Below are 24,874 nucleotides of genomic sequence, written 5' to 3'. Positions count from 1 at the left end.
GCTGCGTGTGCATGTTGTGTGGGTATAAAATAATAAAACGGTTGCATCACCTAGAGTGCATGGACAGCCTTGGAGGATAAGAATGGATGAACAGACGCGATCTGGGGCTCAGGGGGGGGAGTGACATTTCGGTGTTTTTACAGGCAACGAATAAAATCTCACGGCCCCTTCTGAATGTTTTGATTTACATTTCCTACATAAGCAACAAGCGTATCTTTGTTCCGCGCACATTTGTTTTTTTTTTTGAAGAGAAAAAGCCCACCAGGAAACCCTTGAATAGATGATTGAAAAAACAACCACGTCGGTTTTCCATGCGAGCACATGCATGTGTCTGAGATTGAAAACCAACATTCCACGGTCCCGATGTGCGCTCACATAAAAACATTCTATTTAGAGCATTTTGAGCTGCCTTGTGATCCCTCCAAACCCTTTCTAATGCAAACACAGCAGAAAACGCAGTCAGTCGAACTCCACAAAACTCTCTCCTCCTCTGTTTCTCTTCTCTCTCTCTCATTATCTGATCTGCTATTGTGGCTGCACTATAAATTCTCAACCATGTCTTTTTGGAGCAGTTTTACTCGGTCCACTTTCCTTCTAGATGTTGCATTGTTTGCTTTGCACTGCAAACACTGCAGCGCTCTCAAGTCATGTATGTTTTGCTCCGGCCGGCCAGCCGTCCTCGTTGTCATGGTGAATGAAAGTTAAAGAAAAAAAAACTATAAGGTGTCTGTTGCTGCTGTAGAGCTGTTTAGTAAAGCATTCCTGTTTTTTTTTTTTTTTTTTTTTTTTCTTTTTAGTGCCAGAACACATTAGCGACACAGAGATGTCAAAGAAAGGCAGCCAAACTCTGAAGTGGGACGAATCTGTCTCGACCATGGGCAGTACACGGGCAGGTGCAGGTGTGTATTTGTTTACCTGTATTAATTAAAGTGCCAGTAAAACTTTTTTGTTTTTTTTTTTTGTTTTTTTTTCTTCCCGAGGACCTGTTGGTGTGTCTGTCTGCCACGGTTTGCAATCTTTCCTTCTCAAATCTCACCATAAATAAACCCCGCGCCCTGTCAGACCTGCCACAGGAGCGCCGCAGTTTCACTTTTTTTTTTTTTTTCCCTCCATATGATAATATTGGTCAGGAGCAGGATAAACACGGGAGTTAGCTTTTGGAAGAGCCTTCCCAGGGATCTTTGCAGTGACATGTAATGCATAAAAACACGCTCTGCTGTTTTTGTAGTCCTCCCACGGGAGTCTATCACATTCGTGGGCATGTAAATTGTCCTGTGACCTTACATCGTAATACAGTTCATTACACCACTGACCCAGTCCTGTCACTTCGCCCTCTAAACTTCTATTGTCGTTGGTCTCCAGTTACATTTACCAAAATAGTTCAGTGCTTGGTTTGCAATCAGTGTGATTCGGGGTGAGCTTCTTGTGTTATATTTTTGCAGGTAATTTCTGTCAGGATTTGAAGCTCTTGTTCAGCCACACATGTCACACCCGCCCCCCGCCACCACCCCGATCCCTTCCGACGCTTCAGTCGTAGCCGATCCGAAAACTGGAAGTGACCACGTGTTATTTTTTTTCACGATAAATACACATTATTTATTTACACATAAAGTGGTTATAATAGAAATAAATACAAAATAAAAATCTGAGCATTATACTTCATGTGGTATTGCACCCATTTCAAAATGTACATCAGAAATACATTTTCAAAACCAGTAAAGGAATATTCCTTTGATTAAAATATTTATTTTTCCCAACTTTACGTAGACATAAATATATTCATATATAGTTTTTTTCTTCTTCCACAATAGCTCTGTTTTTTTTTTGTGTTTTTTTTTCTTTTCTTTTCGTCTCTTTCATATAAATAAACGTCTTCATTGGGAACCCGGGTGTCCATAATAACCTCTGATCTCTTTCAGTCTCTCTTGCCCGCTCTGCTTTAACGTCTGTAGTGCCGGATTCTCACCGGCAGCCGCATCCCTCCACCACCATGTCCTGGTAGTTTTTCAGGATGACTTTCTCGTACTCATCCAGGTAGAGCAGGGAAATGGGGCTGAGTTCAGTGGGCACGCAACAGGCTCTGGGGATGTTTGAGTTGACTGAGTTGACAAGCGTCTGCACGATGGCATGATTGGTAGAATTGAGGTGGTCTGCTAGGGGGAAGGGACATTCCCCATGGCAATAAAAGGCATGGTAGCCAGGGGGTGCCACTATCCACTCATTCCACCCCACGTCGCTGAAGTCCACATACAAAGCGTGCCTCTTGCAGCTCGCCTTGTGCTGGTGCTTCCTGCGCTGTTTGCGGAGTGTCGCCTGCCTTTTTTCCCGTGTATGGAGCACCGAGTCCCCGCGGCCGTCGTGGCCGTACGTCACCAGCAGGGGCCGAGCCTGAGCCCACGAGTCCTGGTCCTGGTGCAGGGACCGGCTCACCCTGACATGCCTGCTGCGCCTCTGGGCACGCTCGCCGTCCTTCTCGCCCTCCTTTGGGTGAAGCACCTCCACCATAAAGCCGTGATTGTGGCTCTTCCCAGAGCTCCACTGAGATACAGCAGGACTGACGTCAAAGCTTTCCCAGCGGCTCAAAGAGTCCTGCACCAGCCGAGTGTCCAGCAGACGTACCAGAGGCTCCGCGCCGCTGTGACCGGCAGGAACTCCGAATATCTCGTAAATGTTGATGCGGTGCAAGCCACCGGCGGGAGCACCGGCACCAGTGCTGCTGCTGCTGCTGCTGTTGCTGGGGGCTGCAGCTCCCATGACCTGGTCCCTGTAAATGCGTAGCTCTGCAGAGGTGATGAGCTCCTCATTGGGGATGGAAGTGAGGTTGAAGTAGAACTGTTGGGTTGTTTTGCCTTTGAGGGCAGCCAGGGCTTCCATAGACTCTACAAAGGACAGCAGAGAGACAGACATGGTGTTAGAGGATGTGGTGCGAAATGCATACCGAGGATTAAGCACAGATTTCACACATGGTATAGGATAGAGAAACAACATCCCTGATTGAAGCCTGGCTGGCTTCATGTTCCAATGTGGGCAAACAATCTGTTTTTTTTGCGCTCTCACACATGCATGTCTACACCCACACGTAGCTTACAACATTTTTTCTGCGCAGCCAGCCGGGCGGGCCACGTGGTTGTAGAGAGTGCGTGTGGGCCATTGTCACAGAGGTATATCGCATATGTAGACTCTTTGCATGTGTGACTCAGTGTAATAGCAGGCAAATGCTCACTGTTATACAATACCATGATTAGTGTCAGGCTCGTAAAATTACCCGGCTAAATGTCAAAAGATGAAAGCGGCGCACTTCCATCTATCGATAAGATCAAACGGGTTAGTCAGGCCGCCTTAGGGTGGATCATTGGATGGAAAAAAGATGTACCATCTGCTGAAGTACATTCAAAGAGAAGTATGGGCAGAGGAGAAATCTGGAAATCAATATAAAACCGCTTCAGTAAATGGGAACATAAATGCCAACTGTTGCGTTAACCTTTACGGTACTTCTATCTCTGAAATATCACTGGTAAATGTTGAAATGTGAAATTCAGTTATTCAGTCTAGCAGACTTTATAAAGACATATGATACTATTCATGTCTAATCTCAGAGAGAGAGACAGGTGAAAACTTTTTTTTATCAACAGGTAATACTATCCTCTTTCATCCATCTATACATCTGTTATAAGTGTCTTGGGGCGTATGAAAATCATGTACCGGTATATATACTTAAGTTCATTGGTATTCCCCTCTATAGAGTACAGTAAATGACAGAAGCTTTAGTAAAAGCTGCAATTTTCTTTGAGGCGGCCCCACTTTGAACTCTTACTTTATGAAGATCACAGATGATGTATAGACGCACTTTTTAATCTGTTTGGTGCGGCAAAGTAAACACAAACTTTGAACTCTTTTGCTTTTCAAAGGAGGCATTTAGGAAATTCCACCATCTCATCCTAAACCTCCCTCCAGAGGCACAAAGACCTCAATTAGGCCCATCACTCCTCATTTGATGTGGGAAAGCCCCCTGTCTCTCGTTCCCTCTCCTCTGTCCCCAATCCTTCTCTTTCTTTCCCTCCTCAGCTCCCAAATCCCATTTTCCCTCTGTTCTCTCAGCCCCAAATCCTCTTTTCTTTTTGGCCTTCTTCTCTGTCACTCTTTCTCGGTTTCCTTCTGCAGCAGTGTTTTCTCTCTCCCTCTCCCTCTCTCTCTCTCTCTCTCTCTCCTTTGAGGAACGGCTGCGTGAACAAGTTGAAGCTTGTCAAAAACGTGTGAACCACAGATATGAGTGTATCAACATTCCTAATTTCTTTTTGTGCCGCATGCCAAAACAAAAGATAAAGGCTAATGTCGGGTCATTCATCAGGGACCTGTCTCTGGCAGCCACTTCCTGTGTAATAGTGGAAATGTTCTATTTGGCATGGAAAATGGTTATTTTTGAAAACTGATAGCAGTGAAACTAATTATCCCAGCGAAATGAATATCAGCCGGCAGATGTGATGAATGATCCGAGCCGTTTGCTTTGATGTCGCTGCGCTTACATCTGTAGATACATGCTTATTATATGGAGTGGCCATCAATTGCGCGTCTCTTGACACCGGGAAGATGGATAGCCCGGCGGCTCTGTTAGCATAGGATGAAAGGGCCAGGGGAACGTATGTAAACACGGTCTGAACACATTCGTAATGGCCAGCGGTGTCAAGGTGTGTTGGCCGCGAGCAAAGGTTTCCACCAGTAGGCTGGGAGCAGTCACTCAGCCCAGCTGCCCAGGCCAGGCTTGTTTGTAGTGTGTCAGTGTAGCCACTTGGTGTCATTGCACTAGGCCTCTGGAGAGCACCCAAGCAACCACTCAACCACCCCTCTGACTCACCCCTGATGGAAACTTCCCCAGTCAAACACTTAGGACTCTGTATGAGGACTCTGTGTGGAGCCCCTATGGACTCAGTTGTGTGCTTTAAAAACTGGAACATGGACCATAGGAAGTTAAACAGTAGATACAAAGTTGCTATATGTTTGAGATTTTTTTTTTTTTAGATCATTGACAAATAAACATTGTTTAAATGTGTTTTTTTTTTAGATTTAAAATAACCCACTTCACCAGTAACACGGAGCACATAGCGTCTAACTGGTGAACCACTGCGCTTTATTTAGTCTGCATGCACCATTATTATGTGAGCCTTATTCATTTGAGCAGCATATGTTGCCTTGGAAGTAAAGTGAAGTTGAACTCAAACGCCGAATTCAACAATCAGCGCGTATCCACCATATAAACTAAGTGAGCAATTATAGTGTTATTGGAACGTGCGTAATGGCGCACAGCACGGAGAGAGAAGCGGAGAGAGAGAGGGAGAGGGGTGATTTGGAAAGAGGAAAGCGCGCAACCCCTCCTCTCTCCCCGTTACCGAGGACTAATTTCAGTCTTGTTAAAAAATGACTCAGAATTCAGTCTGACACGATGACTTTGTCATAATGCGTGTCGGCGTAATGTCACGTCGTGTGTTATTGAAGTAACAGGGCGATGACTATCACCTGCGCGAAGGCACGCCGCCCTTTATCCTGGCCCTGTGGTGCGTGTCTGGAAAAACTGTTTTCGGAGCCCACGCAAACACCATCAATTATTAAGAAACAAATTACCCCAGGGATACCACCGCCCCTTGATGTTTTTGAAGGCAGTGACAGCTGCGCCAGGGGGATGTTTGGTTAAAGGTTGCATCACTACATAGTATGAGGGTTAATTTAATTGTGCATGAGGCGCTTGTTTGTAATTCGCGTCACTGACTTTTAAGCAACTCCAAACTTTTTTTTTTTTTTTTTTTTTTTTTTTAAGAGTTACAAATAACCCAGGCGCGTGTCACCTGTAAATGACTAAACCCCCATAAAACAGCAAAGACTCTGAAGTTCAGTCTTGACGCACTGAGTCATGTTTAAATATAGGTTTGGGTCGTCTGAGAGAGCCGGGCAGCTCTCCGGCTGACAGGTAAAGGTATGTCACTAATACATACCTTCATGGTGAAAGCTTCTAATCGTGTTGGCCTTGCTGGCGGCTCTCTCTGCGTGCTTCCCCATGCTCTTGGGTCGCTTAGTGCTGTGGTCTCCGTTCGCTGAGTGCATGCGGTAAAGGTCCACCATGTACTGCGGCACCACGGCTTCCTTGCTCGGGGTCGGCCTGCGCCCCAGTCCAAACATATTGAGTAGCCGAAGCTCGAACTCGTTGAGGAAGCTGTCCGACTGCTCCGGGGTCTGCTTCCCGGACTCGCTGTATTTTCTCCGGCCGACCTCGGGGATTAGTCCCGTAGCACCTTCCAGCAACACCTGAGCGAGCAGCAGTACCATGAGAGAGCGGACCACGGCGACCATGATCAGTCAGTCCCTGTGGAGAAAGTTGGTTTCTGTCAATACACTGGCGCTGAGGTATTGACATGAGGCAGACGCAGCAGGGGCTTCACTGCAGCGTTCCCCAGACTGCGTGTGATCCCCCCATACAGTCGGAATGGCTGGAGGACGGCAGGTTAAACGGGGAAGACACCTCTCCTCTTTGAAGTAGAACAAACAAAATAGATGGGGCAGCCCCACCGGCAGCAGCGCGTTTACGTGAAACAGAAGTTCAGTCTTGACATGAACTGAAACATGAAAATATCAAGGCGAGGGAGTTATGAAAGAGACGAACAAAAAAAAAGGGCGCAGAAAAGAGAAATCAAAGGATTCGCAGGGGGGTATAGAGGCTGCAGACATAAAGACTCCAATTAGGAGAGATAAGAAATCATGTTCAGTGAAGTGATATGAAAAAGAAACGCGCGAGCCTGTGTAGCCCGAAGATCACAAGGAGCAATAAAGACGGTTAGTGAGGAAAAGGGGGTTAGCAGCAACAGAGGCAGTCAGACGGTGCAACAAGCGTCTGTTTGCAGAGGCTTTGACGGTCATGTATAATCATAAGGGATAGAGTTACTTCAAGAGGCTCGCAGGTGTTAGATCTGACGTGCGTACCAGAGCCAGATGTAGCCCAGCACAGGACATCAAAAAACCAAATATCATCTTAGCTGCACAACATCCTAAGAAACTACGTTTTTTTTTTTTTTTTTTTTTTTTTTTTACTGTATTCACTTTTCTTTTTTTTCTTTTTCTTTCTTTCTTTTTTTCTTTTCTTTCTTTTTTACCAGCGGTTCAACTTTTACGCACACACCCTATAATCATATATGGAGTAAGAAGTGCCGAGTTGTAGCTGTAAAGTTTATTTTTTCCTCATGATCAAGTCATGTTATAACCGCTGACATAATTTCGAGTTCTTCTCGGCATTTCCTAACGCCAGAGAACAAAATCCATCCGTTTTTATCTTACCTGACGAGGAAGCGCTGTGTCCGGTCGTCGTTCCACCTTTGGGCTCCGATAAATTCCACATTAATTTGAGTTTAATCCACGTTGCTTCTCTTTGGGGGACCAAATACAGCCCATGCCCTTCTCCGATCGCCTCTCGCACATATTCTCACCAGCTGCAAAAATCGGGTTAGGTCTTGGTCAGTACGAAGAGGAGGGAGGAAAGGAAAAAAAACTATGTTAAGTCTATGAGGAAGCGGTTTCGCGCAGGCATAACCGATCTAAACAATCTTGATTGAACATCTTAAAAAAGAGAAATGTCAAAAAAGCTGAGCGACGCTGGCTTTCTTGGTTCTTTTCTCCTGAGAGAGGGACAGATAAGCGCACTCGAGTGTCGCTCCTTCGGACGTTGTTGCTGCGAGTTGGAGAGCGCGTCGCCTCTCCTCTGTGCGCCACACCGTAGTGGTTCAATTGATTGGTGCCTGCTCTTCCTCCGGCGACTCCTTTTGTCGTACAGTGATGTCACCAAGGGGCTGTCAATCATTTGTCTGCCGAAGAGCACCTCCCGCGGACCTCTACCCCCGAGGCTCCCAACTTTTTCATGACTAATGATGTCAAATAAACACGCATTAGGGACTCAGACCCTCCCGCCTCCCCCTCTTCTTTTGATAAGATTTAGTCAGAAAGCCCCAGAGGACGATTTGGTTTTGTTTTCCTTAGGTCCTCCTTATAATTTACACTGTAGTAAAATGAAATTATTCCAAAAAATTCCAGTGACCTCAGTGATCCTCAATAACCTTTTAGAGCCCTTTGTGTACACATAGAGACACAGACACACACACCCACACACACACACACACACACACACACACACACACACACACACATACACACATATATATGTTATATATATATGTATACACACACACACACACACACACACACTGTGTATATATTCCTGTGTATATATATTCCTTATTATAAATAACTCTTTCTCTTGCATCATTACATGTCCTGGAAATTCAGACTCTAAAATAAGTTATAATGTCAACAGGCAAAACCGTAGTGTTGTTTTTTCCATACATAGCATAGGAATAGCAATCGACTGTTTGCCCAATGCTTCTAAATAACATCAAACTGGCTTGTTGCAGTCCCTAGGTGGTGTGATGTTCCTGTGAATTCGACCACGTGGAGCAAAAACACGCCGCCCCCCCCTGCTGTTTCATAAACAGACAATTGATCCAGAGGTGTTAATAGCTGGATCTAATGTGTTTAGTTTCCGGATTAAGGTTAATAGATAATGGCGTTTTAACGTTGTTGCTTTAGTGGTTTTAGAGGATTATATGCCGCGGAGGGACCGTCACACTCTCCCGCTGAACTCCGCTTTGTGTGTGTGTCTGACACCAGAGCTGACTTATGAGTGTTTCCTCCGTTGCTGGATTAATCTTTTTATTTCCTTCCAATTTCACAGCAGTTCATCAGTGTATCGGTGGCAGATTTGGCTCTGTTCTGCCTTCAAAACTCCATGTGAGAGAATCTCAAGAGAAATCCCATCAATTTCCCCAAAAAGTTTTTTTTTTTTTTTTTTTTGTTTTTTTAGCTCGAAACTTTGCGCTGAGACAGAATCACATCTCCAAAGGTCGCTCATTCATGTGCTGTGCGCTCTGTCAAAGGCACAGACGCGCAGTGGAACCTTGGCCGCAATGCTTTTCATCCGCGTGGGGTGTAGTCGACAGCGTTAATGTTTGTGTCATCTCCATAAGAAAAGCCCCCATTGATTCCCTCTAGTGACTTCCATTAGGTGATGATGGTGTGGCAGGCGGCTGTGTTTTGGCCAAAGCACTGAGCCTGTTTTTTTTTGTGAGATAGCAATAGATTAAATCCCGCAGAGATCACAAGATATCTTTGTCTCCTTTTGGGACAATACCATTTTATGAGGGATAATCCCAGATCATCCATTTAGCAATTAAAATACAGAGAGAGGCCCATGGGTGCATGCCATTGCCTGGGAGGCCTTCCCCTTGCTGGATCCAAGCAGTTCTTATTCCATGCTTTTTCGGCGCTACTATGGTTCCTTGACTTTTCTTTTTATTTATGTACTTAAATCATTTTAGAGTGATTCATGGCATGACATGTAAATATACATTTTGCCCAAATCCACATAACTTTACTCCAGTTTTGCTCATCATTCATAAAGATTTCCTCTATTGTCATGTTAATCTGTAGGCAATGATGGCCGGGTCTCTGCTGTTACCAAAATAGCGCTTGGTGAAGGTAGTGCTCTAAACCCAGGGAAAAGCTGCTCTGCGTTTAGATGCTGGAGATTGGAGACCTCCAACAAGGAGATGCGTGAGCACCTTTAATTAAGCAAATTAGAGGAGCAGAAAGAGAGGGCTTTCCTGGATGCTTTCTAACTATTTTTTTTTCTTTCGTCGTACTTGCATTTTCACTGAACCGGATTGTAAAAGTGTGTTTTTTGAGTGCACGGACGTGTACATATTGTGTTTCTTGGCACGGCGCGTGCCAGGCCAGTAGAGAGGAATGTCTAGCCAAGGCTGTTGAGGGACTTGATCAGGCGTTGCCCAGAATGGTTTGAGAAGGTCACGCGGCTCTGATACGGCACATATCATTGTTTTGAGCCAGATAGATCGGGCTTATCAAAGTGCCGTGGCTGATCCAATTACGTGCTGATTGAAAGGACAACATCACCAGAGTGAAACCCCTCGCGGCCAGGGAGGGCAGGTAGAGATATGTTATCTAGAACGCAAATGAACGACCGGCCGAGAGAGGTGGGGGCGCTGTGAGGGGCTGAACTGTGACTCACGCGGCAGACTGCGCTAACCCAGCCTAGCGTCCACCATCTCTACTAGCATCATTATTTCCTTCCAGCAAGCATTTGTTTGTTTGTGATAGCGGTAAATAGTCTCAGAAAGTTACAGCATTAAACACAGAGTGTCTCTGCCCATCTGAATCACCTCAGGGCCTCCTGACATTAGGACAGCGGTTTACAAACTCTTTCTGGTGATACTTTAAGACGCTTTACTACACTGACCCACTGCTTATAGGAAAGAGAAACATTACTCAGTTGAAAATGCACTTCTGTCAAAACAAGCGCATATGCTGCACAGGGTTTCCCACACAAATTTCTATATCCTATACGCTGTATTTCTTTACTATACATGCAGCCTTGAGAAAGTATTCACTTTCGGGGCTGCAAGTAAGAAGCATTGAACTAAATTTAAAAAAAAAAAAAAAAATTAAACTAAACCAGAGGTGTCAAACCCATTTTAGTTTGGGGCCCTATAAATAACGAGTCAACATAAATAACATTTTCCCTTCGTTTTTGTGTAAATAGGTACATTATGAAAATGTTGTTTACATCCAATGAACTTTCCCCTAATGAACGGTCTGAAATTTCTTAAGAAAAACAAGTGCGGTTTTGTTGCTGTCTGCTGTTTAGTTCTTGGTGTTGTGTTCTGTCTGCTAGTCAGACTCAGACTTACTCAGACAGTGGACAAATTAGGAATAGCGGATGCTTTTATTGAAAAAGTGCAAATGAATGCCAGATTAGATCCTCTGGCAGGTCACAAACCTGGGTTTGACACCCGTGAGCTAAATATTTTGTTATCCCCTCGCAGTTCCTTCGGAGTCTCCCATGGCCCACGAGTAGGTGGAAAAACAATGCCGTGGAGCATCTGTACATCCTCATAACAATCATTTAACCGTAGACGGTTGTTATCAGATTAAACCGGTGTTCTTGGAAATCCTCTTGTCCCAGCAGCGCGGACGAGTGCTGGCAGTCTCTGGCCCGACCCCTGAGGCCTCCAACGAGGGCCCGGGAACAACAAAACTGAAATTTTAGCAGACCTGCAAACACCGTCAATGGAAAACCCTGCGTCATCCCCGTAGTTTGACTTTTTTTTATAACCACAGTCGAAGACAGTACGAGGCTAAAGTTGAGGTTAGTGGAGCCCATTATGAAACGCACAGACCTTCACCTGTAAATGATATATTTTTCTAATCATTTAAAAGTCAGATTTCTTCATTGCTATGCCCCAATCATCTGCAGCGACCAAAAGAATAATATACAGCAAACCACCACTGTGTACTTTTTGCTTCATCTAATGGATGTATCTTTTTCTTGCACGGAAAGCCCCTTAAAGGAGAACAATGTGCAATACATGACTCTTATAAGAATAGCATAATGAATCTATTGACGGGGTAGTGTTGGGGGTCATCCGAGGGAGGTGAGGATAGAATGTGTTGTTTTAATACGCCGATCCAGACGCAGAGGAGGAATACACGGCTTATTGTCCTCGCCGGGGTCCCCGTACGTGCTCATTTTCTTTGTGCGCTGCCCCGTGTGTGTGTCCGTCTGCACATGCTGGCACTGGATGCGGATGGAGCGGCCTTCTCTTGTCATCGCGCGCATTCCCCGAGTCAGTGGGCAGACAGAGCCCCCGAGATGACACTGCAGATCCGACCATTAGCCTTTCACCTGCTGTTAACAGTAGCTTGGCCAGACGCGGGGCCCGCATTCCATCCGCCTCGAGCCAGATGTAGTCTTGACACACCGCGACATGTCTGCGAGGAGATCATCTTCAGAGATGGCGCTCGAAGCCGGGGAGCAATTTGTCGCCCGCGACTCGCCTCTAATTCGACGCTTGAGCGGAGTCGCCTTTTTAATTTGGAAAGCCAATAAAATCTTCATCAATCCACATGTGTTTGACAGCAGAAGCGCGACTGCCGGAGTATGCCGAGCACGTGCGCGCGGCGCATGAAAGAGGGCTGCGGCACAACGGGACACATTTTTGATATAAGTTGGTCCCAAAATGGAAACCCACCAAGGTCAGAGACGGCCAGCAAGAAAGCCAGAGTCAATATTTATGGATACTGAACATGTGGCACGCTCCTCTACCCACTAATTTGAGCAACAAGTCCACCTCCAGATTATACGGCCTCTCCGAGATCACAAGATGGGGTCCAAACCTTGCTCGCATGGTTCAAATATTGAGCCGAGCGCTGAGGTTGGTCGCTGACAAGAAGCTGTGCGTAATTAGCTAAATTGGCACACTGTTTATTTGTTTGTGTTTTAATTTCCTGTGTAAATGGCGGACGAGGAAGCTTTGATCAGCCAGCCCGGGATTGCGCCTTCATCCAGAGCTGCAGTTTGTAATTATCAGAATCATTAGTACAGATATCATTATAATTATCATACTGTGAAATGACTTCTGGTAGGCTTTTATTTACACCGAAAACTTAACGTATTTAGATTTCGAGTCAGGAAAACGGAGCCATTAGCTTTTATTTATGAGACACAAATCTCGTTGCTTGTTTTTACACATCTGAGCCAAATGAAGTTTGATGCCTTGTTCTGACTGTATAACAAGACATGGCCATAAAATCAGTATACCAGTACGAAACATTTAGCTCTGGCCTCACGCTCTAACAGCTTACAATGGCAATCATATAAACACATGCTCCATTTAGCAAACGAGTTCAGATGAGATGAAGCTACTTGGATTTTAAAGAGCATGCGAGAGAGAGAAAGACATAAATACAGGGATCTGCCCTTTGAATGCAGCTCCACTCATAAAGACACCACGCGTCACTCAATTATACGTCTGCATGATTAGAAGCTTGGGCTACGTAAACAGCCAGCGTCAAGATTTACATTTTACCGCTTAAGCACAAGCAGCTGTTTACTGGCTAAAGAAGGAAGGAAAACACTTAGGAAGCATCTATACATGAGAGGAAATCAGGATCTGACATCTCCTGCAAAAATGGCTTCAATTAATGGATGTTTATGTAGTTCTAATGCAACGCTCTGAGATGGTTAATCGCTTTGCAAGCTCTCAGTGCTGCTACTTCTGCCTTTTAAACATGTCAATATGGACCCGAGTTAAACTGCAGTGTGAAAGGAAACTTCTGTGCAAATGCGCGCCCTTTAAAGGTCCACTAGACCGAAATAGATAAATAAAAACATCTTGATAGAAGTGGTGTGACCTTCACCAGCATTTTCAATCACACGCCAGACAAAATGAAAGAGCCACATGCTCCATGTAATTCATCTGCAGTGTTGAGTTATAAGCAATAACGTGCGCCCGTGGCTTCAGACGTTCTTCGCTTTCACAAAAACCCGTTTCAGCAGCACAAGATGAGATTAGGCCGTCAGATGACGTAGGATGCTGCCTGTATCAGTGTTTTAACGTGCTCCGTGTGAGATAATGTGAAGGTTAGGCAGAGCGGAGCATCTCATGTCAAACGGAGCAAGGTCACTAATATTTTATGCATTATTTTAAGATTAGATTTAAAAGTGGACTCTTTTCAGACCGCCCACATACGCTGCACCCACAGTAAGCATGACAACATTTCTATTCACAAAAGCATAATTTTCGGATGCAAGCGTCTGAGTTGTCGCAAACTGTGCACGACTTCAGCTTAGAAGGTGAGCTGGGAGAAGAAGCTCTGCACTTTTAGGAGATGATTCTGAAAACAGTGTTACAATGTTAAGCCTGGCACCAGTCACCCATGTTCAAGATAAAGACTCACTCTGGTCTACTCATTTGAAATTAAATTGCTAATAAACAAAGTTAGCCACTAGCCAAGCAGCATTTTACTGCTAAATAGCAGGGGATTCCTCAAAGAAACTGGAGGAGACCAAAACAGAGCTAAAACTAGCTTGAAACCCCTACATTGTAGCCCTATGCAAATTTCCTATGCCATTTTGAGCATTTATACTTCCACTGTACTGATTCTTTAATTTCACTTCCTGTATTTTAGACAACTAAAGTTGAGCACATCATGTTGGAGTTGAACGACATCCACCTTTGCTGAAACCTCTGCAATGTGGAAAAGAGCCAAGGCTCTGGGGGAGAAAGTGCATACGACCATCGGGCTGACATGAGGCGGAAAGAAGGCGTGCAAATGCTCATATGAATAGATTCCTCACTTAACCTCACTTTAATTCGATCCATGTTTGTTCAGCGCAATTTGCGGGAGATGACAGAGAGGCTGGATATGTGTAGGAGGAATGGTGATTCCAATCAAAGTTGTTGCAGCCCGAGTGGATGCATGTAAGGGAACGTCATATCGCGCATAAATTAATCCCAAAAGAAAGTAAATGTATCGCGTCAGACTTGCCAGGTAGCTAAAAAAACAGAATGCAGAGTGCGTGACAGTGGTGTTCTGAACCTGCTGCATCAATAAGCACCCGCGTGCTGTCAAGTTCACCATACCAGCCCAAGCTCAAGCCTATTGAAAGGGAAAATTACACGTTACTGCAGTCTGGTTGCGCTGCTGCTAATGCTGTAGCCCAACTTTTCAAACGCTCCGAGTTCAGGGCTGCGTTTTTCTCTTCTTCTTTTAGTGCTCCCCCCCCACCCCCCTTTTGGATTTATACGACTACACAGAACAAAAAAAAAAAAAAAAAAAAAAAAAGTAATAATCTGCACCATATTTATACAAATCGATACAGCTGTAGGAAAACGCTAACACCGGCTCTCACATGGTTGAAGTTAGTCGGGAACAAACCCATTTCATTGTCGCATTTCATTATCATGGTGTCGTGCTGGGTCTGATCCCGGCCATACAGCCTTGAGGGAACGGACCAGCAGGGATGTCTGAGAAAGAGACAGACAGACAGACAGAGAGGAGGGAGGGGGGGCTACTAGGCTATAGGGAGGACCTGATTGTACTCTGGCATCCACAGAATGACATTATAGCTGTGTGGTTTCATGATAATAATAATCTTCAGAGCAGCTGTATAAACATTTAACTGACATCCACTCCCTGGGCATGCAGTATGTATCTTTAACTTCTACTAGGGCCAGTCTGATGCAACTATTCATTTCTCCGCCCATCTCTCTCTCTCCTTTTCTCTCTCTCACTCTCTTTCTGTGTGTGTGTGTGTGTGTGTGTGTGTGTGTGTGTGTGTGTGTGTGTGTGTGTGCGCGCTCGAGACATGATCCATGTTAGAGTTTGCTGTAAATGTCAATGGAAAATGAATGCTCATATCACATTAAGCTTTCAGCGTTCGAAAGAAAAGCAAACGAACAAGCTCGGTGGGATGATATACTGCGCGGAGCAGAGCTCGTCTCGTTTCATTCGCTTCGAAAAACAGTTTTTCAGAAATTTGGGACTCAAAACAGGCCAATAAATTCAGACGAGCCCTTGCTCCGGCCTCTCACAATGTAGACTATTTCCTGGTAACATTTGTCTTAATTCGTGACAGTTTGTGTAAATATTTACGCCACTAAACTAACTGTTCTGTATACAGTAACCCCCCAATCTTCCCTGGAATGTGATTTAATTGGCGGTTTCCTCTGTTTATCCTGTTTCATACGGTTATGGGCGAGCTTACTGTAATGAATAATCAGGTAGATAAAATGTAGCCTTAAATTAAAAGTCCTCCTTAAATAAAATCAGATGAAGGTTAATACCTGTGTCATGCCCCCCGTCTGTAATTCAGATTCTCTCATCACATGCCAGATTACCATTATGTGTCATTTGTAATACAATAAACAGACTCCAGATGGCTTGATTCACTTGAATATACACAGAAGCTATGGGGAGAGCTGCTGTATTTTACTGTGCAGTCACCGCGCCTCAGACGGCGAGGCCAGCTCTCATTCAGTCGCATGAACTCAAAACTTGCTTGCACAAGCTCATAAAATGAGACGAGGAAATGAGGACAGCGATTAAAAGGGGGTTCAGAGATGGGAGATTAGCGTGCGTTTTGTCAGTTACAATAAGACGAGATGACTAAGCTAGAACAAATGCAACCGTATAGACTTTTCTTTATTTCCTCCCCCCCCTGCGTAATTCATTTGATGTTTTCATTTGTCAAGCCGGGGAAGTGTAGTGAGCTATATCAAAGAGGTTTTCTTGTTGCTCACACATCTTTTGACATCGTGCAGCGGAGCAGGCAATGTAAGCGGAAGGCAAGGAACGAGAGTTTCTGATCTCCCAATTCGTCTTGGCTCCTGTCGCTGCACGCTGTGCTTTTTATATCCATATCGTGGAGTTTTTGCCGCTGCACCGCAAACAGACGTGTGTGGAGGCTGGTTCTTTTCCAAAGCACACCAAGGCATATGCATGACATATGAGATGTTTGCTGCAGGCTTACCTAAACACCTCTGTTATGATGGCTATCTCACATCCGACAGTGATTTATCTGTGATTATTTGGCCTCCCTCGCGTTTGGGGCAAGGGACAAGAAAAAGACCACTGGTTGGGTTTAGGCACGGATCATCGAGGAACACTGGGCCTCTTGTCAGAACGTCAGATTTTTACCTCGGAATGAAACATTGTATTTTCCTAACCTGGTTAAGTAATCACATTACCTAAGACTCCATAAAGCGGAACAAACAGTAGCATATAACCCTGACTTCTTTTTATGTGCCTTGAGTGACAGAATGGCTTTCATCAAAGGGGCAAGCGAGGGAGTTATATAGCCGTTTTGCTATGCTACGAACACTAAATTGATCCTCATATGCAGAACATCTGGTGAAAAGCAATTTCCACCCAAGTGTTTTAGTATTTCCTCCTAATTAATTTCACATGTACATGACAAGAGTGAGCGGTCTCCCAGAACCAAGGCACAAAAGCCAGCTTTGTTTCACCATTACAAAAGTCATCTGTGGTTCCCCGGTTGAAAACTGGCCGAAGCTTTGACGCTTGAAATCCATGCTGAGAACAGCGTTTCGGGGGAGAAAAAGTCACATCCAGCTACCCCTGCGACGCAGCGGGGCATGGCTTTACGTCGACCCTGAGTCGGTTACGCGACTCGTGGAGCGAGCGTGTCAGAAGGAGCTGCACGGAAAACAGCGAAGGTGAGAGAGGGAGAGAGAGAGAGAGAGAGAGAGAGAGCGAGAGCAGCCACAGAGCCTGCACAGGAATGACTAAAAAAGTGAGCAGTGAGCCGCCGATCCAAACCATAATGAAGGAGTGCGTGTTAAAAATGCAGAGTATTAGAGGCAGTTCTTGGATCTGTGCATGAAATGCTTGAAATTGTCTGTCTTGACTCACTGCGCTTTAGAGTAACAATTATCTTAAAGCGCTGCATGGAGGAATCCCCATTAAAACGTAGCCCAACTTTTCAGTGGCTCTCCGAGACGCACGGTGCGACGAGATTAACCATTAGTGTCATGAGGCGGGCCTTCCGTACAGTATGTCACAACTGTCTGAGAGACAGGCGCCTCAGCCTGCGGAGGTGATTGCGAGGCCGCTGTGAGACACAACACTTCTTGTTATTACTTGTCCAGATGACACGTCAAAAGAGATCCCAGAACATTGGCGTCGACAGATGAAAAGTTGGCTCGATCAGATTAATCATTAAAGCGAGAGATACGAGCATGCCCCGGCATTGTTTTTAACACAATCTTGATGCCGCTCAATCGGAGACCTCTGTTTGGATAGGGCGTCTGGGACCACCTGGATGAATGTAACTTTTGTTTGCCAAAACCTCACATTTCTCACCTGAAGGTTTCTCCTTTACAGCGGGTTTCCCCCCCTGAGAGTCAGAGAGTCTGCTTTTCATCTCCTCGAGCTCTTCATCTTGAGAGGAGATGTGACGCATGGCTACAGAAGAAATAACTGTCCAGGGGTAGCTAGCGGAGGTCTTGTCTGTACACAGGGTGAACATGAATGGGTGGTATTTACCCACACAGATGCACAAGTGAGATACAAGCAGGTGTTTACAGGAATGTTTGAAGTTGAGGGGAGATGGCGTGTTCCGATTAGAGCCTCGAGGAAAGCGGACACTGTAGGTGTTTTTGCTCATACAGAATGAAAAGTCCTCATCCCCCTCTTATCTTTTCATTTCTTCTTCCCATCTGCTTTGTGTTTTTGTAGCTAAGCTTGACTATCAACTCAATTTGGCTGGAAAAGCATGACATATTGCCATTCCAAACATACTCTTGCTCTGCCTTTCTGTACTATTGATGGCAGTGAATCGGTCGCCGTTTGCCTCTTGGGTAGGAATCCGTCGCACTAACCTCCAGGTCGGGCGGTTGTGTCGCTTTTTTCTATGATTAAAAAAAAAAAAAGAATTCAAGTATTTATATTGTGCTCGTTTATTGTGAAGTTCATCGCTGCTGCAACTAGCGCTGCACAGGCTGCAGCGAAGAAGTCCTCCTTTCTGCTGCAGCTTCAAAGCATTTTTCCCTGGGCGGCAGAGTTACAGGCTCTTTGTGGCGTAGGTTATTTGTCAGAGGGTTTGGAGAGTGACTCGTTTCACTCTGCTCTCTGAAAAAAGGCCCGTGCGTGAGTGCTCCGGCAGTCTAAAGTTACAGCCATGAGCCCCGGTATTACAACCCGATGACTGACAGGAAAAATGGGGTGAGCTCTTTTGCCGGGCTCTAACAATAACACCAATAAGAAGGAGAGGGAAACAACAGATTAGACTACTGATCTCAATCTGCTCTCCTTTGGTTATTGGGAAATAATAGCTCTGAAAAGGAAGTCATTTAAAGGGGCCTTTAATCAATTCCCCTTTGACGAGCGAGCGGCATGAAAGGCCCGAGCATGCTCCTATAGCTCTGAACATTTCGGTGTGGGGGAAGTACGGCAGAGATGGGCTCTAATTTGTGTTCTCATGGTGTCCAGGCATCTCCGAAGTACTTGATCACCACCACAGCAGGCCTTGATGCCATGTGTGAGTGTAAATGGTTCCAAGGCTCCCCGGTGGTAAAATCACATTGCCAGAATGACCACCAACTCTAAATGAAACACTACCCTCTTTTTAAAAGGTCCTATTCAAAACCCTGTGGTTTTTTTTAAAAGGCACATAAGGTAGCAATTTCCCTCAAATATGGCGTAGCCCAATAACTGTTGAAGTAACTGACACCGTGTCAGGCTGAATGAACGATATTTTTTTCACACTATGTATGAGGCATTATCTGGATTTAAGATAGTAAAAGCGGTGTTAAGCCGTAACCGTGTACAACCTCAGAAGCCGTCCGGCGCTGCATTCTTCCCATCACTGTAATTCTTTGCCTCTCTTTGTTACAGCAAGAGTGGAAAGGCCTGTGCACTGAGTGAGTACTTTCTTCATTCCAAAGCATGCACAAATCTGTTTTAAGTTCAAGAGAGGAGGAACCCTTTAATTTAAACCCTGAAATGAAGTCATTCATTCCCTGCTAAACTGCACCGTGACCCATAAGGTTAGGTAAACAAGTGTCCCTTGCATTACTGTCAAAAAGACCCAGCCCCTCTGCCACGATGTAAACTCCCACTATCCTGTTACAGCTGCGTGAGGGGGAAAGGGTGGCAGGAGAGGAGAGGAGAGGAGGCAGGAAAGGAAAGGAAGAAATGTATTCGTGTGTGTTTTGTGGATGACATGGGGAGGGAAAGTCGGTACCTGAGGCTGTTCTCGGGAAGGTGTCCTACGAGGAAAAGCGCTGCCTTGTTCCAAAGCAGAAAGCTGAGGCGGGGAAGGACAGGCCACAATGCGCTGAGCCCAGCAGGCCCGCTCAGATCTATTACCAGCTCCAGCTCCAGCACGGCCTGGAATGTGAAGAATCCTACTGGGCTGGGGTTCTAGCGCAGGGGTCCAAACCTCACATTGCTGCTCATACTCATTTTTCCCCCACTTCTCTTTTGGTATTGTATTTGGATAGGTGACTGTAATGTAGCAGGAATGTAGAGTAGCAGTTGAGGGGAGAAGCTGTGGACGAAGCTGGGATTCTAGTCGTGGAGTGCATAAAAGGGTTCTGTTCTGATACGCCCTGCATATTGAGTGGATTTGTAAGATTTTAAAAGTGCAGGAAAACCAAACAAAAGAGCTGTTTATTTAAAAAAAAAAAAAAAAAAAAGAAAAGAAAGAAAAACGCCGCAGCAGCTTTGGCTCGGATACAAATTATACTCTGGATGTCGCTAATGTGACACTAATTGCTTCTTAGTCTGTCAGAGGACAAGAGAGAGAAGAGACAGAAAGACAGAGGATGAGAAAGAAAAGGGGGGAGAGAGAGTACCAGGTGCTGACTGAGGGCAGTAATGACTGCCAATGGAATGCCTACACCCATAATCCTCTCTGTCACTGCTGACAGATCCTCTTGACCTCTGAACTTCTGATGTAAGGAAGGAAAAAAAAAGGAAGTCACAACTTAATAAAATTACCTGGTGGTTAGCACTTGTTTCTGGCCGCTCGCGCAGGTAAACCCTGTCGGTGTCATTCTCTCACTATTTCACTCAAAAAGCAGCCACATAGAGTTTGAGCTCCTGCCGTTTTGGATGTGCCCTTTGGTTGTTGCTCTGCGCATGTGTGCACTCCAATAGGTCAAAGTGCGATGATTTCATAACGATGGCAGACGGGACGCGCGGCAGGTGACGCTCCGCGTGCGGCCGTCGTGCATCTCAGGCTAAAAATCCAGATCGCGTCGAGTGGCCGTTCCTGCTCCCGCGCGGGGGCACTGAGCGGCTTTCCTGTGGTTCGCCTGTGTAATCACTCACACATTACACAAGTATCTCCAGAGCTGAGACTGGATGCGTGTGTGTGTGTGTTGGAGGCGCACTGTGATCTATATTTCAGCAGGCGGGCTCGGTCTGAAGACGTGGGCCAAAGCTGTCAAAAGTTTGTCATCGACCCCCTCTGCCTTGTCATCAGTCTTATCTGATCGCGCTGTGTTGCTCGCTCCGTGTTCTCCTCCCTCGCGGCTCATGGAAACACAGACTGGTTGTGCGTATGACAATCAAAGGAGGGCCTTCTGAGGGCCTCTGTCTGTGCGGTAGTTGCCGTCTTTTCTATATATATTCCCCACTGTGCTCCGGACGCCGACCTGCAGTCGCATTTACACGATAATGGGCTGTTTGTCTGTTAATATTTGTCAGTTTTTTTTGCATCTTAATCATTTTTAAATGTACTTTGAACAGGAATGAGATTTGCGCCGTCAATATCTTTTCAGGCAAAGTGCAATTCAGGATAAGTTTATACAATACAGGATAGGCTCTGGATCACTTAGATTATCCTTTTATTTTACATTCAGGAGACATTTTGACTTCTAATATACAGTATAACCAATTTAGCCTACTACTGACGACAAGGTAGGTACTAGCTTTATATTATTACAGTGTGCACGTGGAAATACTGTAGCAAAACCTGTAACTGGAAGTAAAGTATAACTGGTCCTTCTCAACATCCTGTAAACTCTGTAACTAGTAAACTACCACCTATCCAGTTGCACCTTAAATGTTTGCAGTGTGTGAGTAATATGTATTTACCCGAACAGTTGTGCCTTTAACATTCTTTTATGTGGCCGTTCCTACACATCGCATAGGACGAGAGAATGAGACTATTGTGCGCGTCCCTGCGTATGAGCGTGTCATCATCATGTTTCTGGCCTCGCGCTCTTCTTCCTGCTGCTTCGCTGACAATTCGTTTGACAAACATGCAATCACCATAGTCACAGACAGCCCCTTTAGTTAGGGTAGAGCGCAGTGTGAATTATGGTCGAGATGGAAACCTTTGAATTATGGGTAAGCTCTGAAGTGCCTCTCGTCCAGGGAAAGAGGTAGAAGAGGAGGAGGAGGAGGAGGAGGAGGAGGAGGGATCTTTGCAGACTTGTGCCACAGAGGAGTGCTGACAGAGACCTGGCTCGGCAAACTGCAGCAGAACCAGAACAACAAGAGGCTAACCCAAACACGGACCAGCAGAACCGGAGAAACCCAGCCTGGGCAGGGTCAGACGGTGCATCTCACCGCGGAGCAGTGAAGGAGGTTGACGGCCTGTAACCTCTTACCATTCAATCCGCCGTTCGCTCCAGCCAGTGCTGCGAACACACGCTTGGAAAACAGCATTGCAGGCATTCCTGCCTAATTGTACATTTGTCCTCTTTCAAAGGGAAGAAGTGTTAGGCCAGATACAAAGAATCTTGGGATAGGGCGATAGCGCCAGCATCCGTCCCTAGCCTCCTGAGGGCTATTTAAAGGTACAGTAGGCTGTATTTTCCGCCGCACAGTGAGGCACCCACCCTTCCGCCTGGCTCCATATTGGAACCAGATGCTGCTGGATGCGAGGCCCCACTAATTTAAGTGGACAGGGCAGATGGAAGCGACTCGCCCTGTATGCATACCACCCCCTGTTGGCTTTCATGTGATGAAAAATCTCTGCAGTATGGTGGGGGAGGTCCACTCAGTGACACACACACACACACGCGGGGCGTACGTGTACACATTAACACGGCACAAGCACACATTGCCATGCGCACATGCACTTGTACTTTTAGTAACACTTGCGCACGAACGAACTCCCGAAAGAGTTTTTCAGATAGAGAAAATGGGATTTATACGCCACGAAATAGCACTGCAGTCAATTTCAGAGACTTGAAAACAAATGAAGGCGAAAAAAAAAAAATATCCACACTGAGAGTAGTGTTTTGACAGTCTCAGAAAATATGTAATATCGTTGGCAAGCGCCGTTGTTTGGCAGCTTTCTGCTTAAAATTTATATCAAATTTCATTCAAAATCAGAGATGAGGTCCAGAAAATTTTGTGCTAGCCTCGATATAAAAACACCGCCCACTAACTTACTTATAACATTTATTTTTCTTGTTTCTGTTCCAAACGCTCAGCAAGTGCAGAGGTCTCCGCTGTCAGCCGAGTATTGTGTTGAATATCTCCGCCAGTCAGAGGAGAAGGACTGTGGCCCTGTCAGTGGACGCTCATCACCTGGTAGGAAGACACTGATGCGGCGCTAAGCCTGCAACCCTACCCCGCCATAAATTACAACAGCTCCTAGCAACCATAAGAACTATTGTATCGCTCCTGGGTGTGTGTAAGTGTGCGTCCATGTCCGCGTGTGAACATATGGTGCGAGTGCATGCGCATACAGACGTGTATGTCTGCATAAGAAATTGCCCTCCATAGTGTGTCCTTTGTCTGCTGAGGTGACAGGTAATTGAGTCAAAGAGGATGGAGGAATTATGGCTGGGAAGCAATTTGAAACGTTGCAAAGCTTTAGAGCCAAACCCTCACTGGTGGTTAATTGCTGTGTGACAGAGCCGCATGCAGTCCTTTTGCTGGGTCTAACTTGGCGTGAAATGCAAATGTAATGCTTCTATATTCAAACCCAGCTTTTAAAAGGAGCACGCCATGTGTTGTAATAATGGGATACAAAGGTCTGAAAACTATGAAGGTCCGGGTCTGTAAAATGTTCATTGGCCATTTACGGCCATAGATTTCAAGTTAACTGTGGTATATACTTGAAGGTGACCAGTCAACAAAGTTTCCTGGTATTGACAGTCATTTCTGCAAACCCGGCGTCTCATCCCTCGGGATCATCTGGTGAATGTACACTAACTGTGAAGCAAAAACTCGCAGATTGGACAGGAAATTTCCTCTTTGATAGTGGGTGTTTGTTTAGCTGGACTCGGTTGACCTGTGTTGACCTGTCTTCTCAAGTTCAGCAGCCCGCAGCCAGAGCCCTGCCTTGCTCCAGCAGCCATCCACCAACAAAATTTACTACACTGCTTTATAACACAGATTTCCAAACTGTTCCTTTTCTATGGCACAGACAGGAAACACGCATACATCAAACAGATGGATTTGTCCTTTCAAGTGCTCTTAAGCCAGGGCTATATTTTAAAGTTGTTAGACTTGAAGATTTTCATTTAAATAAATGCCTGTCAGCTTCCTATCTGTTGCCAAATGAGGAGACAAAATAGTGTTTCATATGGACTGCGGGTGAAATTATAAGAAAGTCCTTTCATTTACAGTGTTCAGATTTGTGTTTCCGTGGATACATTCCCATGTAAAATCACAACCCGTGTAGTCTGATCTTTCAGCATCTTTCTGCCATGGACGGCAGTCGGAGCTAATGTTCAGCTGACGCGGATGACACTGGTTGGATTTCTGGGAATAAGGTTTAAAACCACGCACGCACGCAATTACTTCTTACTGCCATAGGTGTCGCCAAAGACAACAAAAAAGCCAGAGTTGTGCTAATTTTATGTGATCATTTTCCAATGCAGTGTAACTATTTCGTATCGAAAGTGTACAAAAATGAATGATCCCCTGCAAGTCTAATTTTGTATCCTGGGTATATACCCTGAAAATTTTATTTGTTAATTAAAAAAAAAAAAAAAAAAAAAAAATCAGTATTGATTGACATTTGGCTTCCTCAAGCTAGAATACTGATCGCTCTTTTCTGGAAAAATATACAATTGTTCTCTGCAAAGTTATGGTTAAAAGAGATTGCAACATATCTTGCGTTGGAAAGACTTACATGTATTGTTAGAGGGAAAAGAAAACAGTTTGTTGAAGTATGGAAACCTTTAGTTTTTTATAATTTTTAGAGGATGAGAATCTAATAACTTGAGGTCTTCAAGTTACCACTGCTGCTGCTTTTTTCGGTTAATCATTTGCTACCTCTGTTACAACTGTAACTCTTTTATTTGTATTATTATTTATTGTTATATTATTTTTTTGATCTCTTCGTTGTTTTGCTGTATAGTACATTTATATATTATTACTATTGCTGTGGCCATTTTTCTTTGTATATTTTTCTTGTAAAAACTATATAATATATATATATATAGTTTTTTTTTCATTTTTTATTGAAAAGAAAGAGTACAAAAACAAAGCA

General features: G+C 45.0%; 1 protein-coding gene across 1 annotated transcript; it reads right to left on the bottom strand.

The window, feature by feature from the left end:
• Positions 1-758: 758 nt before the first annotated feature.
• bmp2b (bone morphogenetic protein 2b) lies at positions 759-7,867 on the bottom strand. Its single transcript, XM_047574522.1, has 3 exons — positions 7,318-7,867; positions 5,985-6,352; positions 759-2,879 (listed from the first exon to the last, which is right to left on the bottom strand). The coding sequence occupies exons 2-3, from the start codon at positions 6,337-6,339 to the stop codon at positions 1,963-1,965; spliced, it is 1,272 nt and encodes a 423-aa protein (XP_047430478.1). The 5' UTR covers positions 6,340-6,352; positions 7,318-7,867; the 3' UTR covers positions 759-1,962.
• Positions 7,868-24,874: the final 17,007 nt, after the last annotated feature.

Source organism: Mugil cephalus, chromosome 21, assembly GCF_022458985.1.
Source record: "Mugil cephalus isolate CIBA_MC_2020 chromosome 21, CIBA_Mcephalus_1.1, whole genome shotgun sequence".
Classification (NCBI taxonomy): Eukaryota; Metazoa; Chordata; class Actinopteri; order Mugiliformes; family Mugilidae; genus Mugil; species Mugil cephalus.
The sequence above is the reverse complement of the archived record's forward strand: the minus strand, read 5'-3'. Positions and strand labels throughout refer to the sequence as shown.